We start from the raw sequence: 18,112 nt of genomic DNA, 5'->3' as shown, positions 1-18,112 counted from the left end.
AGCTGCTTTGGGCAGTTATCCTGCGCTGGATACAGCACAAGCCTCATGGCTTGTCTGTTCCAGCATAGGATAGGATTGCGCCCTTAATGACATAAACAAACAATACTGTATGGTGTGTGTGTGTGTGTGTGTGTGTATAGTGCCATACAGTATTGTTTGTTTATGTTGTGTGTGTGTGTGTGTAAACAAAGTGATAATAAAACCATCCAGTCCACACACAATAAAAAGTAAAATTATACTTTGTATAACAAAGTGAGGCCCAGTTCAGAGGATTAAGGCTCAAGAGTAAATGCCAACATTTCATGGTGCCTCTGAATAATAGAATTAATATATTTAATTACAATCTTTGTTAACTCCTTATTGGTACCTCTTAACAAATAGTGAATTTTATCCAAATCAGTTCAGGCAGAGTGATCAGAGAGAAACAAATTTAGGTAATATGAGCGCAGATCATGATACCAAGTAAACTGTAAAACTATATGCTGTAAAGATTCAGCCACCCCCGAGCCACATACACACACCCTTATTTCGACAGCAAGTCCACCTTATCGGTCAGTCAAGCCATTAGAAGGCACAACATTACATCTGGTCAGAGTAAATAGCCTTCAATCTTGTGGATGTTCCAAGAAAAACAGATGATTTGGCCTCCTGCCATAAGAAAACGGCAGTTGAAAATATAAGGGGGAACAAATCTTGAGGGCATTGTAATCATTCATTCATTCATTCAAGAAATTCATTTCACCCATCTATTGACATGAAAAACCCAAGGCAGCCCACAAAGAAAAAAAATTAAAAACAATATCTAAGGACACAAATGTATCAACAATAGAGGCATAATAGCAAGCAATATATACAGATTAGTAATTGTATATTAATACATATTAATAATTCAATCATACATCTGGCAGGCTGAAGCACTGTTAGAATCAGGGAGTGGGCCAGTTAGATCTTTTTGAGAAAAGAGTTTAGGGATAGCTACAGATAAAACCTTTTCATTGATTCCAATCAGCCTTCTGAGCCTCAGAAAACTGTGGCACATGTCAACGGCCTCCATATGTATTCACTGCTTGTGATCCAATCATATCCTACCAAGCCATGTGCATTAGCTCACTCAGGCCTGAATAAATTTGTTTTTACTGCTTGCTTGTTTAAGACTGCAGAAACAGGAGAGTTGTCAAGCTAAAGCTGGGGATGGGGTTATAGCTCAGAGGTAGAAGACCTGCTTTCTGTGCAGGAGGGTCCCAGGTTTGATCCCTGCCATTCTCCAAGCATGGCTGAAAAAAGATCCTTTTCTGTCTCATACTTTAGAGAGCTGCTGTCAATCAGCATAGCCTGTATTAAGCCATATAAAACAATGATCTGACCCAGTATAAGGAGGGCCGGCCTTAGGGAAATTTGACCAATTTGGCCAAATTGGATCCTGCTCCTGGAGGCTCCTGGGTGACAAGAGGAGTCCCTGCAGCTGACACCCTGCTCTGGCATGGAATTTTCCATGCCTAGGTGTTACGAAGAGACCATGGTGAGTGTGCATCGGTGTTGGACAGCCCTCGCTCCTATTCACCCCTGGGTCTGATTGGCTTGAAATCCCCCTCCCTCCGAAGCGGTTGGTGGTCATGCCACTGTCAGGTGCCTCATTGCTGCCACTCATCTTAGGTAGTAGGGGGGCCCTGTGAGTGTGCTTCCTGCAAAAACATTTGGCATTGGGCCCAATATGTCCTAAGGCCAGCCCTGAGTATAAGGTAGTGCCCGTCTTTCATATGAAAGCACCTACCAAGCCACAATAAATCACTGGAGAGTTCTGTTTAGCTCTTTCGGTAAATGTTGTGCAGGCCCAGCCAAATCCTTGTATCTGTCTTCCTTGTGTATTGTATTTCCTTCCCTTTGTTCTTTTGCCAGCCCAGACCTTGAAGTTCTTCTAAAGATCTTCTAAAGCAGTTCTTCACACTGCTTTTAATCGAAAAACTCTTATGAAGCAAGAAAAAGTAACCCAATGAAAAGTATCTATCCTTGAACGAAATGTTACAAACTGCTGAAACAGAACCAAAGTAGAATGCTCAAAAAAGAAATCAACTTGTACCATTTTTTCGGTGTTTGCTTTTGTTGAATCCCTCTATGGCTCTTTTGTCACCCCTCCAGAATTTCTTGGTGCTCAAGCTCCTACTAGGGTTGCCAACTGGCTCTCAACTAGGTAATGAGAAATGTAGAGGGGAGAAAAGAGAGGCTATTATGCGGGCTGCCTTCATCACTTAAATCTCCAAGAGACCTTTAAACTTCAGGGCTGCTTCACTCATTAAGCAGGGAAAGCGTATTTTCCCATTCAGGTACACACTTCGGGGAGTTGCAACCAATCAGAAGTTTCGTTCAGTATGCAGCTGCATTGCAAATGTGGATTGGAAAACAAGCATTAATACCTTTGGCATGTAGACTGCAGGTTAACACTGCACTTATTCCAGCAGTCTGATGACTAATGATTTTGTCTGATGACTGATGATTTTGTACTGCATTCACAACCTGATTTTTCTACCTGCTTCCCTTGGCTAAGGGAAGGTCTGGAAAGTGGGAAAGCTTTAACGTATCTGATTGTCCTTGACTCTAATTGAGGTGTCCTGTCCCCAGCACTATACGTTCCTTTGCCTGAAATTCTACATGCTTGAATTGGCCCCTCCCAGTGAGTTCATTGGGGCTTATTCCTAAGTAAGTGTGCACAGGCTTCTATCCAGAAAGAGTATTACAAATTAAATGAGATAAATTAAGAATGCCTGTAAGGTGTCACTAGAGTTTGCACCACCTGGCAGGCCAGCCGCCCTGGGTCCCGTTAGGGAGAAGGGCGGGATAAAAATAAAGTTTTATTATTATTATTATTATTTTTATGATGGACCTCCTCCCATGCAATGGACTGGGCAACACCCCGGATGGTGGGTGTGATGACGCACCGTCATCCCACCCCTGCTGGTTTTTTAGCTGTAACTTTTGATAGAATCGTGATATTTCAATGTGGTTTGTTTCATTGCATTCTTCATGAAAGTATGCATTGAATGATATATATTGGGTTGGTATTATTCAAAAATATCAAGATTTAAATTTTTTTGATTGGCAGTGGTGTCACTCCTCTGTGTGCATCATCCAGTGCGGCCTGTAGCCCCCCCTCGCACCCCCTTAGTGACAGTAGAATGGATGGAACAAAGATTAACCATTTAACAACTGAAACAAAAATTGTAAATTCTTTAAACAAACAAACAAATCAATGAGGTCAGTTTCTGAATGCAGATCTTTGGCTACTGGATCCAGTTATGGTATTTGTAGATATGTACTCATGTTAATAAAAAATTTGTCTCTTCTTTCCCAGTGGTATAGTAGCAAATTATGAAATGCAGGAGCTTTTCACAACAACCTCCATATCTATGCCGCATTAACACTATAACAACATAACAAATATCACTTTAATTGCCTTCATTAGTTTTTTTCCCCTGCCACTTTCTATTTTGAAATGCATTATACATAATTTAAAGATCTAGCTAATTTAATTCTAGTCTTGTGGATTAAAATAGTATTAAAAATAGTATTAAAAATAATGTACAGGTTGAACCTCATTATTCGTGTGGGTTCCGTTCCAAGCACTCACGTGGATGGCAAAAAACGCACTATAGCAAATCAATTAAAAAACAATTAAAAAACAAATCAATTAAAAAGCAAAGTTCCCTTGCTCCGGTGATTTAAAAACAGCTTTGCTGACCTTTGTAATGTAAAATAAGAGTCATTAAGAAGACAATCCATCAAGCAGTCATCCTCCAAGAGCTTACAAAGTGCTTCACTCAGCCCCTCCCTTCACCAATGCAAAATGATCACCTTTCTTTCACATGCTCAGGGGGAAGGGAGGGGTCGCCTGGAGAGAGAAGGATTGATGGATTGTCAGCCAGCTGCCCCCCCCGCCCTCTCTCTCTCATTAAGGAGGCTACTGTTAAAGGACTGTTCAGTTTTTTAAACTGATTTTAAAGGGATGCATTTTTCTCCTTCTCCAGGGATCAGCTCATTCCTTCTCATTTGCAGTGGCCATTTGTGTTGAGTCAAATCCGTGTATAAAAAATTCGTGTATAAATAGGCTGGACCTGTATACATATGGAAAAGTGGGATTAAAAAAAATACCCAAATATAAAAGAGCGTGCTAGCCTCTGCATATTTACTCAGACATAAAATCCTGCTGTGTTCAATAGGACTTATTCCCAGGTCAATTTGCTTAGAATTTTAGCTTTAATGAAACATGAGTGACATCCTGTCTCTCAGGCAGTCCTCTGGAAAGATGATGGCCCAAGACATTAACATACACACCTCAGTTTACTTCCTGCTAAAGTCCAGCACTTCGTCTTAGCTCAGGTCCTTTTGAACAAAGTTTCACAGGCAGCATCTCGGCACTCCTGCTGTAGTACAAGTCCCAGAACTTCATTCTTCCCCCCCCCCACTTCATCACTGTTCCTCCCCCTCCAGTAGTGAGCATCCAGGATAATAAGGATTTTTATTGGCTCTCTGGACTCATTGGTATTCTTGGACTGCGGTTTATCCAGCTCCTCTAGAAATTTCTTAAGCTTTAAACCTTTTTGACAAAATTGTCAAAAAGCGGTTTATTTTTCCTCCCCATTGCCGCAATGTTCTCTGCTAGAAGCCTTACACTTGTCAGCCTTGATCAATCCTTCTTTAAAGCTAAAAACAACATGCAAGTCAAATGTAGTTCCTCTTCCCTGGCTTTTTATAAGTAATGAAACAGCCCAGGCCACTGTCTCCAATGAACAGTGAAAGGGCATCTTAGCTCTTTTTAGAGCACTAGTTTCCCATCTCCAAAATACCTCAGCAGCCCAATCCTAACCCACGCTGGAAAGGAGAGGCCAGCTGGCCTGCCACGTATCCAATGTGGGGTTGGGGCTGCCTACGACTTAGCCCAGGACAAGGGGAATTCCCCTTACTCCAGGTAATGCTACAGCAGCCCCAATGGGGCTACTCAGATCTGTGTCACTTCAAGAAGTGATGCAGATCCGAGCAGCCTGGAACTGCTCTGGGCTGCCCAGCACCGCAGTTAGGATCCTGCACAAGTACTGGTTCTTGGCCCCACCCCTACTCACTTGCATCCTGTCCATGGTCCTGCCCACCACCTGCCCTCTCCCCATCCTGAAAAGCCCCATCTTCCCCATGCCTTCCCCAAGCTCCTGCACTGGCCTGCCTCAGCCTTATTCTTCTGCCAGTTGAGCAGGGCTTGTGTTGGCCTCCCTCCTCAAATGGTGGTGCGAAAGTGCTTTCCAGCATTTCTGGGACACCTCTGAGCTGCTGCAAGGGACTTGTGCCAGCCCATCCTAGGGGCTGGATTGTGCTCTTAGTTTCTTTTGGCCCTGTAAAGAGAAACAGTACCTGTGTCCATGGGGCCAAAAGCAAGAGGCGGTAATTTGAAGGCAGAAAGCCAGCAGAAAAGAAGAGAATGAAGATGCCCCTTCCCCAGTGTTATAGCTAATGAGAGGCGAGGAGGTGGTCCCCCCTAGATGCCAGCCTTGGGGCGAAGGGTAACACCACAAGTGACCAAAGTCACTAAAATTGTGGTTTTTAGGAATAATAACATGTCATATACCATTTAATGCAGAATTTACAGTAGACTGCAATAAAAAAGCTGGAGTGAAATATCTCCATTCTATCAAATGGCCAAAAAGCAAAAATGCATGGAACCCTATGGAAAGTGAAACTGAGCCATATCACACATTTACTCAGGAGCAGGTGAACTTGCCTTAGTCCATTGGCAAGAGCAGACTGTGAGGAATCCAACGACAACAGAATGGTCCCGAGCCCAGAATTAACTCAGCCCCCAAAAAACACCCAAGAAGGAAGTCCCTCCCTCCAAGCTGAGCCCTATGGAAAACGAAACTAAGCCACACGGTCTTGTTTACTCATGAATAAGCAAATGTGCCTTGGCTTGTGGTCAGGCAGGCAAAGGGAAATGCGAGGCCACCAGAATGGTCCTGCTCTGATGAACCTGGAACTCAACAAATGCTCCAAAAGGCAAGCCACCCCCATAAAAAGAATAAAACAGAGGCTGAGCTGGTCCTTTAGACTTGTATAGCTAGGTGGGTCCTGATAGTGATAAGGTTTAAATATAAGAACTTAAATTGAATTGGGCACTGGATAGGGCTGAAAATCTCACTGATTTCTTTGTGGGGGGTGTTATTGCAGGCAGGCTACAGCGAAAATTCACTTGGTGGAACAGGGCTGGCTTCCCCTTATTTATTTGTTTTATTTTTAATTTAATTATGTATAATTATTTACTTTAATTTCTTGATGATGTCACTCCCAGCCATGACATCACTTCTAGTGGGTCCTGGACAGATCATTCTAAAAAGTAGGTCCCGGTGCTAAAAGTTTGAGAACCACTGCCTTAACTCAAAACAGACCAATGAGACATCCTGGGGTGGGGTGGGGGGTGACACCCTAGTTAACAAATTGTGGAAATCATGGCTTTTAGGAATAATACCATCATGTTATATGCCATTTGATATAGAATTTCATCCATTGCTTGTAGGGAAATATTCACTGCATTTATTTTCTGGCCATTATTATTATTATTCATTTCATGTCATGACTATTACTATCTCTCAGTCTCACCTACCTCACAGGGTTGTTGTGAGGACAAAATAAGGGGAGGAACCATGCACACCACCCTGAGCTCCTTAGAGGAAGGGTGGTATAAAAATGTGAAAAAGATAGTTAGGGTGCAATCCAACCCTGTAGATAGGCTGGCCCAAGTCCCCTGCCATAAAGGCATTTGCGCCTCCTCAAGAGGAAGTCAGGCCGGCGCTCCAAGAAGTGCCGGCCTGTGGAGGCTGACAGACGCCTCCACGCCGGCTTCCCCTCTGGTGCTTGCGTCGGCCCCACAAGGCTGACACAAGTGAAAAAGGTAGGCGTGGGGAGGAGGAGGAGGGAGAGAGGCATTCCTGGGCGGGGGGAGGGAGGGTGATGGGTGGCCCTAGGGGCGGGTGGGCGGGTGGGCGGGCGGGGAATGGGTGGCGGGGCTGGGATCTGGCAGTTATGCTGGATCCCAACCCCCGTTCCCGGGGAGAATGTTGTGGCTTCAAGCTGCTCCGCTCTCCTTGGACTTGCACCACCTCAAGAGGTGGCGCAAGTCTGAGGAGACCTATAGGCACCTGCAGCCCTTACCCAGGGGTAAGGGAAAAAGTTTCCCTTTGCCTCTGGCTAAGCTGCTGCTGGCAGCAATCCTGCGCTGGATACAGCTCAAGCCTCCTGGCTTGCCTGTTCCAGCGCAAGTTAGGATTGCACCCTTAGTTAGTTAGTTATGGCATATGGGGGTAATAAGAATTTATCGGCCCCGGGTGTCAAATGAACTAGCTATGCCACTGCTTTTCCCTGATAATTAGTTGGGTGAGTATGCCAACTGTGAAGTTATGATATGTGATAGTAAGCAAAGCCTTTCTCCAAAGATGCTTTTCTTGCTCATTAGAATTTAATGAGATTAAGTGACAGTGTCTTGGGAGACCTGGCTTGGTGGGTGTGTAATAAGGAGCAGATGGCTATGGAGGATAGCCCTGTGGACTTAGCAAAGAGCTGCTTGGAGTCAAATGGAGTTAAGCTATTTTGTCATGAAAGGAACAATCACATGTGATTAGCACAGTGCACCAGAGTTTTGATAGAGCTTAACAGAAGGTGGAGCGGCTGTGGAAGTCACGCATAAAGGAACGCGTGTATGGAACATTTATTGCAGTGGTTCCCAACCTTTGGGAGCTCACAGACCACTGATGCAAAAATTGGAATTATTGTAGACCACACTACTCCCCCTGCCCACAAAAACACAATTAAATTTGTAATAATTAGAGAATGTTTATTAGAGATTTATTAGATTTATTATTTATAGAGAAGATTTCTGGCTTGTTGCTTTTGTTGCCAGCTGTGGTTGCAGGTGGTCTGTTATCTGCTCTCTCTGGTGGTCCGTGGGGAAGCATTTCCCAAGTGAGTGCCCCCCCCATGGCCTACGAGAGATGGCAAAGAATGGACTGCCGGCAGCTGACACTTCATTGATAGCTACAGACAATCTGTTCTCCACTCTCACTGGTAGTCTGTGGGTAATCGCTCACTCGGCAAGATGCTTGAAGGTGATCTTTTTTCTGTGATCGTGCGGACCGCTTCTCAGGGTCTCATGGACCACATGTGGTCCCCGGATCACAGGTTGGGAACCTGTGCTCTAGAGTTTCATTACAGCACTTTAAACTCATACCTAAAGCGTTAACTTGTATGGAGACATTTTAATAGTAAGGTAATTAAATACTCCAGATAGGTTATACTCCATTGATACTGATGTTGCTCTGATGGCTGATTTTACAGGTGTAACCCCCTGTTCACAAGATAGTATTAGTAGAAAGTCATTATAGCTTGAGGGTTCAGACCCAAGCAATGCGATTGGTTGTTTAATTTCTGATTTACAGAGCAATTTGAGGCATATTTGTTTGGAAATAAGTTCCCCTGTGTTCAGTTGGGCTTACTCACAGAAAAGAATGTACAGGAATGCAGCCTTGATGAGACAGTAATAGAATATGGCCATATGCCTTAATGAAGGCAAATGAGGAAAAAGAGTATGTGCAGCTATGGCTTATCTAGTTAGATTGTGAGTTACATGTGGCCTGTAGCCTGCTGATAGGATCAAATGTGCTGGAGTGAAATGAGTGCAGAATTGTTCAAGACTGTCACACTTGCAGCAAATAAATCTAACTAATGTGATATTTTGTGGCACCAAGCTGGCTCCCGTCCATAACAATTAGCATGTGTGCTTGCATGCATGCAGAAAGGTGATGGTAAGGTCCTTCAGTTTCTAAGCCACTCGGTGGCATTTGAGGAATGCAGAAAGAATAGTGGTCCACATCTCTGTGAGAAAGGCATGAAAAGTCATTTTCTCACAGTTGGCTTTTATGCCATTTCATTTCTATAAGGCCTATTGTTTTGCTTTTTGCAAAGGAGTTTGAGGTTGGAATGACGGAAATGTGTGGGCTCCTCTGGTTATTTCTTTTCCTTCTTAGCCTGTGCCCTGAATTTCAGAATAGCCCAGGCACTCCACTATAACAATGGCTTAGCCATGTATTGTGTGTGGGAGAAGGATGAATGAAGAGCTGAAGGATCAAACACATCACTGGCCCTGATGTGCAACTGTGGGTGGAGGGAGTGATCTGAATTGGGACCCTAGAGTCGGGAAGGGTCTTTAACACTTTATAACTGTGGTTCCAGTTCGGTTTGGCCCTCCTGTGGCTCTTATTTGCTCCAGGAGGGAAGCTAGTTGTGTGCCTAAAGTTGTGTGGCGGTGCCACTCTGGATCAGAACCATGGTGGAGCAAAGTGTTAAGGTGTCTTCTCCACACACCATGCTTACAATCCAGATTGGTGCCCCTGTAGTACTATTTCACAAACCAGGGTCAACCACATTGGAGCCAATGGCATGTTAACATTTGGTTAACATGTGTAGTTTGGACTTTAGGCTGCTTGTAATCATAAGCTTGTTCAAAAGTTCCATTGTGTTGGGTGAGACTTGCTCTCAAGAGATTGAGGATTGCAGCACATTTTAATCACTTTGGATTCTGAAAAGTCTTCAAAGCAGAATGTGGCAGGCACATGGGACATATTGGAAAGGTATACTGTAATGATGTAATGTAATGTAATGTAATGTAATGATGTAATGATGAGAATGGATGATGGCCGGATCCCAAAGGATCTCCTCTATGGAGAACTCGTGCAAGGAAAGCGCCCTACAGGTAGACCACAGCTGCGATACAAGGACATCTGCAAGAGGGATCTGAAGGCCTTAGGAATGGACCTCAACAAGTGGGAAACCCTGGCCTCTGAGCGGCCCACTTGGAGGCAGGCTGTGCAGCATGGCCTTTCCCAGTTTGAAGAGACACTTTGCCAGCAGTCTGAGGCAAAGAGGCAAAGAAGGAAGGCCCTTAGCCAGGGAGACAGACCAGGGACAGGCTGCACTTGCTCCTGATGTGGAAGGGATTGTCACTCCCAGATTGGCCTTTTCAGCCACACTAGACGCTGTGCCAGAACCACCTTTCAGAGCGCGATACCATAGTCTTTCGAGACTGAAGGTTGCCAATATATATACTGTAATGAACGCCCCCCCCCCCGAGCCTGGAGACAGTCAATAATTTTTAAGAGTATTGAAAGCAGTTTGAGAGAAGCAAAATTTATCTTGCTACATACGTGTGCCTTTTGTCCCAATACCAATGCTGTTTCAGGGGGCTTTGAAAGTTTTTGTATTGTTTGAAAACATGAAAAAGCTGTTTAGCCAGAGATAAAAGTGGGATGGGTGTACATACCATGAACAGGGTGCTCTGACAGCCCAAAGAGTGGATGCTTTGAATGCTGAAAATCCAGGTTTGATGCCTGGCATCTGCAGGTAACAAGAATCACCTGTAGTAGGACTGGAAAAGACTTCTGCCTGGGATGCAGGAGTGTATCTGCCAGTTGGGAATAGACAGTACAGGACTAGAGATGGATCATTCGTATGACTTGGTGTAAGCCAACTTTCTATGAGAAATGGAAAGCATTTTCCTCACTTTGTTTGTTATTGCCTTGACATCTGCTGCACAAGATACTTAACCAATGGGCAGCCTTCTGTGGAGCGATTCCCAATCAGCTTTAAATCCCACTTCTCAGGGAACAATTTTCATCATGTGGTGCTTGGAATTTACTGTAATGGTCGCTATGGATCACTGGGCATGAGCAGAAGATCAGAGTTGATGGACAAACCTTTGATCTACCGAACTCTGAGTGACCTCATCTTTGAATTTGAAGATTCCTACAAAAAGTATTTACACTCCGTAAAAAAAGTAAAAATTGGATTGTACGTCCCACATGAGCCACATAGCTTTCAGCCCATTGAGTGGAGGCAGCTGGTGCTCAGCCTGTCAAAGATGATGCGGTCGGAGACGAGGAAGGAGTTGGAGAAATATGCCAGGGATATGAGAATGAAGGTACGTGCCATTTCTGTGACGCTTGGAGGTGTGTGTGAGGGGAATGGAAGCCCAACTCATACAATCAGAAACCTACATTGCTCCCTTCTTACAGTGCACCTGTGTGGGTGCTGCATTGCTTGAGATGTTTGGGTGAAGCAGCTTGTCATGTGGTTCAGCTGATTCCCTGGAGATCTTCTGCCTGTCAGTATAATGATAAATAGCGAGTTAAATTGATTAATGGACTGACTCAGTATAAAGCAGATAAATATGTTCATGAATGGAAGCAAGACAATTACTATTGTGTGACCGTCCCCATTACCAACATTGAGGTGCTTTAGAGGTAATGCGGTATGTGAACAAACAATTAAGAGGCTTGCTGACATAGTTCCTCTTTCCTTTGCAACGCATGCTGTGTTTTCCTGGTCTGAGCCAAATCATAGTTTCCTGGTTCAGATGAAATGGCAACCTATGATTTGCCTCAGACCAGGAACTGTGAAGGGAATTGCAGTATGTGAGGAGAGCGGAGGAGAACAGAGCTGCACTGTATCTGAAGGAACAGCACTGTATCTGAAGGAACCCATTCACACAAAATGCCTGCACATGCCCGATCTCGTCTGATCTCGGAAGCTAAGCAGGGTCAGGTCTGGTTAGTAATTGGATGGGAGACTGCCTGGGAATACCGGGTGCTGTAGGCTTATACCATAGTCTTTCAAGACTGAAGGTTGCCAACCAAAATGCCCCATGATGTTCTCAAGAGCTTGGTCAAAGAGCTGCTAACTCAGTGGACATTCCCTGCATGTGGCATCCATGGACACTCTGCAGCCAACCACAGAGAATAAGAGAAGCTGTTGTAGTGCACTCTCCAAGCGTGTGGCCCCACAGTTTAAACATTATGGCTCCTCCTTTTTAGTTAAAGTCACAGGCTTGATCCTCAGATCTGCACTGAGCTTTACACATGTAACCTGTGGTTTTTAAATCTCAGCCTTTGTAGTTTTCAAAACATGACCCTTTATTCTCTGTTATCTGCTGAGGGTTTAATTTTCTGCCTGCTGCTGTCAGATATGCTGAGAAAAGTTCCTGAGAAAGTGTAATGAGTCTCATAGATTGCATTTATACACTCGTTGGGACCAAACTATTTAACAGAAGATCAGCACCCTGGGTACCAGTTCCAATCATTTCTGTGGGGCTTGTGCCAGAAAAGTTTGAAGTTGATAATTTATTTTCTTTATTTTGAAAAGCTTCTATACTGCCCTTATTTGAAGGACCCAGGGTACAATACACAAATTAAAACAATACAACCAAAAAATAATGAAAACAATAAATTCAATCAACAAAATGGAAAGTAGCAAAATAACATAACCAATCAAGAGAACTAAGTATAAGATGCTTTAATGAACAGCTAAAACCATAGTTGTTTTTGTCTCCATTTCTCTTGTGTACGTTTCGAGTGCATTTCTATATTCTAATACATACGTTTTTTCTTTGTGAATTGGAAAAGATTTAGAGCCCGAGGGGGCAGCCAGGTTGGCTAAACTTGTCAAATGAAAATTAAATATTTCAAATGCACAATGTCTAAGTTCTTTTATAAGTGGGTGTCTGTTCTATTATGGTATTTGGGGTTGTAATATCCAGTGGGGAGTATCTGGATTGGCTGCTCTCATGTCAAACACATGCTACCTTCAACTGGCACCAACAACTGGCATCTCAGTGCTCCAGACTCCAGTACTGTCATCGACCTCAGCCCCCCACGCTCAGAAAGGATTTGGGCTTGCTGCTGGATCCTGTTTTGTTGGTATCTACAATTTTCCCCCATAATGCTTCTAATGTACCATCGGTCAAGAGCACTGTGGGGAAAAATGGAGGCCAGTATTATTGTTGTTCACAATGGTATTTTTTTTCTCCATAGAATTGTGCCATTTGGGGGCTTTATGAGAAAAACCAATGGTGACTAATGGCCACTGAGAGGACTCCCATAGTCCCTTGCTGCTGCTACGATAAGACCCCCACAAAATTGAGAGGATAACCAGTGTAAGAGAGGGCCCCTAGAGTCGGAATATAGAAAACTGTACTATACTGAATCAGTTGGCCCATCTTGCTCAAGCTTGTCAATACCAACTGGCAGTGGTTATACAGAATCTCAGATAGGAGTCTTTCTCAGCCCTATGTGGAGTTATCAGGGATTATTTAGAATGTTTATATATCTCTTTTTAACAAAAATGTTCTCTCATGGCCTGAATCGGGACATTATGTGAGCAGAAGATACGCTTGACTACAGAGCTGGCAACATGAGATATCCCTGAAGGCAAAATGGAAATGTTCTGTTGGACATTTTTGAAATATCCAAAATGCAATGACTTTGGAAATGTCTGTGCACTTGGGCAGTCACAATACAGGAAGCAAAAAAGGCCCTGATTTGCCTTCTGGTTGGTTTTTTAGAAAGACCTGAAAAGTAGTGTCGTAACTGATTGCAGCATAGAGACACATTTTAATGCCTGGGGCAGGAAATCCACATGGTGCACCATCTCCATTCGCCAACCCCACAGTGGTAAAAACATACCTGTGAACTAAAGAAATACCTTCAGCCACTTGAGTCAGGCTGCTTGAGCCTGCCTCACTTGGGTTGATTTCAAGTACAAATAAAAGTAATATCTTTCCAGCCATCTGCTAGCAACTGGAATGAAGTCAGTACACTTGCTTACTCTCTGACTGCTTTTCTTGTAGTCTGGACAAGATTATCTTTCAGAGTTGCCACAGGGAGAGTTTTAAAATGGCAAACTCTAAGTCAGTGGTACTCAAACTTTTCTGGCCCGTGGCTCCCTTGACCCCTGTGGCTGTTGGCCATGACTCCCCGTTATATTCCTGAGGGCTGGAAGTGACATCATTAAACAGGAAGTGGCCAGAAATATTAACTATATCAATATTAATTATATTAATCATAGCATTAACTAAATGCAGATCTTAAAAATATATTATTAATGCACAGCAATATACATGCTTTATAAATTATCAGCTGCTGATCATTGTTGGAGACAGGAAGCTGGAGTAGGTAGATTTTGTCTGGTCCAGGAGGACTCATTTTTTTAAACTTTGTAAGCATGCCAATAGAATTGTTTTATCAAATGAACTCTGTGAACACCCAGTCTGACCAACATTACACACACACACCCCTGTGGACCCCAATCCAACTAGTCATTTCTCCCATTCTCTTTGGTTAGGATTGAACCCTTTATTAATTAAATTACATTTAATTTTTCCAGCAGCTGGTGGGGAAAATAAAAATAGACCATGAAAATATATCCAAGTTGATAAGGGTTTGGTTAGGAGGCTGATTTGTCTCCTATACTAGGAGATGCACAGCTCAATCCTATGAATGTCTACTCAGAAGTAAGTCCCATTACTTAAATGCAGATCTTAAATGGGGCTTACTCCCAGGAATAGGATTGGGCTGGCAATCACTTCACCAATGGCTGATAAGTATTCCCTTCAAGTAGCAAGATTCATCACTTTAAAAATACAGCCTCTCCTCTTCAGTCAAACAACAAGATTTCTAAATCACTTTAAAAACTGTTCCCTTTTTCTGCTCTTGGCCAAGTAAAGTGTGTGCTCGCCTCTCCCCCCCCCCTTCAACTGCATGGAAACAAGTTTAAGAGCTCTGGTGACTGGTAAAATAGGAAGCGTTTTATTTGGGGACGGAGGGGCTCGCATTCTGCCCTGGAAAGCTGGTGTGACTGTGTCGCTGCGAGAGGACATCCCGCGCCTCCCCTGTGCTTTCGGTGGTGCCTCCCCAGGGAGCACCTCACAGTTTGAATAACACTACTCTAAGTGGTCACGTGTTTTGCCCTTCAAGCTACAGTCCTATGTACACTTCCTAAAAAACAAATCCCATGACTGAGCTCTGCAGGATTGATTTCCAAGCAGATATGCTTCAGGGGTCATTATGTTAGGGTTAATTACCCCCAACTGTTGCTGTCTGCCATTTGGCAGGATAAGTGCCTTAGAAATGGTGTACTTTCCATATATATCATAAGCACTTTAAATGACTCACTGGTGATCCTGGCCCCTGTGGCGCCTAAGCCAGGAGTGCAGGGTGCTGCCCCCCCCGCAGAGTGCCACCCCCACCTGCATCTCGGGACTTTCAGAAAGTCAGGGAGACCACACGCCAACTTCCCAACCCTCTGAAGGTCTTCTGAGGCCTCTGAAAGGCCAAAAATTGCTACTTCCAGTTTTCTGGAGAGCCAAGGAAGCACAGGCTGCCTCCCCAGTTCTTCAGAGGCCCCCAGATGGGGGCAGGGGGTGACAGCGGTGTCGTGAATATGTACATGTTAGGCCTTGATTAGCATGTGGAGCCTGAACCAAACTAAGTCAGTAACAGAGAAGTTGCTAGCAGTTCCTAGCTGCAAGAATGTGAGTAAACAAACACAAAGACTGTTGTTGTCTTTCCTTTGCTGGCCAGAAAGGACAGACAACAAGAATTACAACCCATTGGAATGTAGCACCTTTGCAGACAGAACCTTTGTAGTGCCTTATCAAGCTGATGAAATGCAGCTGTGGATCTCCAGTTGGGAGGGGTAAGAATTAGGAGGACTAGCAACCAGACCCACTTCGAGAAGGTTCTGTCCTCAAAAGTTTCTGATTGGACAGTCTAAATAAGTATGAAGTCACCTCAGTACTATTAGCATAAGAAGTATAATAATGAGGCCCAAGGGGTGTGTCCAGTTCCTTCTTGGACAGAGGTTTTGGGTGCAACATCCTGCATGCTGTGAACTCCATTGTCCACCGTGGGCATCACAGGTAGCCTGGAGCTAAAAGATCTACAAGAAGCTGACCCAGGTGAGAGATAGGGATGAATAGAGATAGCCAGCTAGCTTTGTTATTTTATTGCTGATATGTTTCCTAGATGTTTATGCCTCTAGTATTTACCGCCTTTTGTAACCTTATGTATTTAATAAACTAAAATCTCTTTTACTAAGTTGTCTCATTGTCTGTTGGGAACAAAGGTTCAGAATCCTGCCTAGCCTTTCAGGAAGCTACCAAGTGCTCATTGAGGTCTAGTAACTTGAGAATTGAAGCTTTAATTGGAAAAAGCGCTCAGTGACTGCAAGGGATAGAATTAAGCCTGTGGCATTTCCCCTCCCCCAGGAATGTCACTGAAAGAGCTGTCCATAAAAAGGTGAAGAAACAATGTAAGAATGTCTGCTGGGTTAGGGAAGCCATAACATCCAGCTTTCCATAGTGGTAACCAGTAGTCTCAGGAAGGCTGAGGGCCTCCCCTCAATATGAAAGATAAGACCTTTCCCAAATTGATTCACCATTTGAAAAAGCCAATGGATATATTCAGAAAACTCCACAATCAGCCCTTTATCAGAGAAACCAATATTCATCTCTCTTTTTAAGAAATAAAGCGACTGTTAGAATGGAAAATGTCTCATAACTAACTCATTTTCCCCTTTCAGATTTTGAAACCCGCAAGTGCCCATTCTCCAGTCAAGCAGAGATCACGAGGGAAGTCCCTGTCCCCCCGACGAAGACAAGCCAGCCCTCAGAGACGGACCTGCCGAAGAGACAAATCGTGAGTATTTGTTGTCCCCATGTGCTGGATCAGGTGCTAATCGGGTCAGGTAATATTATTATAATATAATGACATAGAATCTTTGGATACTGCTTTTCAACAACATCACCATTCAAAACATCACATTTTGTTCACAGCACATGAACAAATATCCACAAAAGGTTCACAGTCTTAAAAGATGCAAAGGGGACATTAGCAAATAGTCACTGGAAAAGCTGCTATCCTGAAACAAAGAGGGATAGCTGCGGTCCCCCTGCTAAATGTAAGATAGTCACCACTTTAAAGGGTGCCTCTTTACCTATTTTGGAGGGGTACTTGACAGTGACAGTGAGCTCCATTATTATTATTTTTTCTGACTCTGTTTTGGGTAACCTTGCAAATTTGTCAGAGATTCCTCAAATAGTAGATCTCCTTTTAACGACAACTTATCAACCACTGTTTTTAATAAAGAGGCTTTAAAAAAATCTTCTGTGATAGATCTCGAGGCAGCATTCATATGGGGCCTAGGCAGTCTCTCATCCAGCTGCTGACTAGATCCAGATCTGTGTAGCTTTTAGCAAGTTGTTGCATCACAGGCCTCCAGATTATGCCCCAAGGTTGTCAATTTTTCCCTGTAGTCAGAGGTTAAGAGAAGGGCATCATTTAGGATTCTGTTCTCTGTTGTGAGGCCCAACAGGTTTGTCCAAAGCCCAGTATGAATTTAGTGTGTGCTCTAGTCTAGAACACTCCACAGAATCTTTTGCAGTGTTTGGGCATTCCATAACAGATGGCTCAAGGGATCCTAATCAGATAAGTCAATATGAAAAAAACATTCCTTAAAGATTGGGAAAGATTCCAGAAAGATTAAAGCAATACTCAATTATAGCTCTATTTATTTTTTTCTCTGTCTATTAAATGAACGTTTCTCCTGAAGTCAGCGGCTTTAGCTATTTGACCAGATACAACCTAAAGTGGTTTGAGTGACAAGAGACATGAAAGAAAGTGGAAAACATGGAACAGTAGACTTAAAGGTAGCAGACATCGGTTTAAAGCAAAATAATCTATCCTACAGCAGACTTTGCTTTCTTGATCTTTTTAGGCAGAAACTGAATCCTATTCGACTGACTGGAGTCTTCAGGTATCAAGTGACATCCCAGATTTTCATAGTGAGAATATTCATAGGTTTGGAAAGAGTACATTAGAAATAGCCACTGGTAGAGATTTATTTAGAGATAAGCACTTATACAAAAAAGAGCTTCAAAGGGCCACATTTTAATCTCCAACTAAGCCAGACCTATACAGTTTGTGACTCACCAAACAGAATGCAAACCACCAATCATGGGTTGGGTCTGCGACATATGTCACATTCTGGAGTCACATGAAGCTGCCTTATAGTGAGTCAACTATTGGTCCATTGATGTTGGTTTTGTTTGTCCTGCCTGACAGTGACTTTCCAGGGTTTCAGAGTGGTTTTCCTCACCCCTACCTAGAGAAAGCAGGGACTGAACTTAGAACCTTCTATGTGCAAAGTAGAACCATTGAGTTACGGCAGGCAGAAAAACATGAAAGTTGATTGAGCT

The 18,112-nt window shown here is 43.5% G+C and overlaps 1 protein-coding gene across 2 annotated transcripts in view; it reads left to right on the top strand.

The window, feature by feature from the left end:
- The window catches only part of VASH2 (vasohibin 2), a 57,178-nt gene that overhangs the window by 30,425 nt on the left and 8,641 nt on the right, over window positions 1–18,112 (top strand). For both annotated transcript variants that reach the window (XM_066611721.1, XM_066611720.1), the window contains 2 exons: window positions 10,621–11,002; window positions 16,438–16,553. In XM_066611721.1, coding sequence (XP_066467818.1) covers window positions 10,621–11,002; window positions 16,438–16,553 — 498 coding nt within the window. The remainder of the gene's footprint in view (window positions 1–10,620; window positions 11,003–16,437; window positions 16,554–18,112) is intronic.

This window comes from Tiliqua scincoides, chromosome 1, assembly GCF_035046505.1.
Source record: "Tiliqua scincoides isolate rTilSci1 chromosome 1, rTilSci1.hap2, whole genome shotgun sequence".
NCBI lineage: Eukaryota > Metazoa > Chordata > Lepidosauria > Squamata > Scincidae > Tiliqua > Tiliqua scincoides.
Note: the sequence above shows the minus strand (reverse complement) of the source record. Positions and strands in the feature narration are given on the sequence as shown.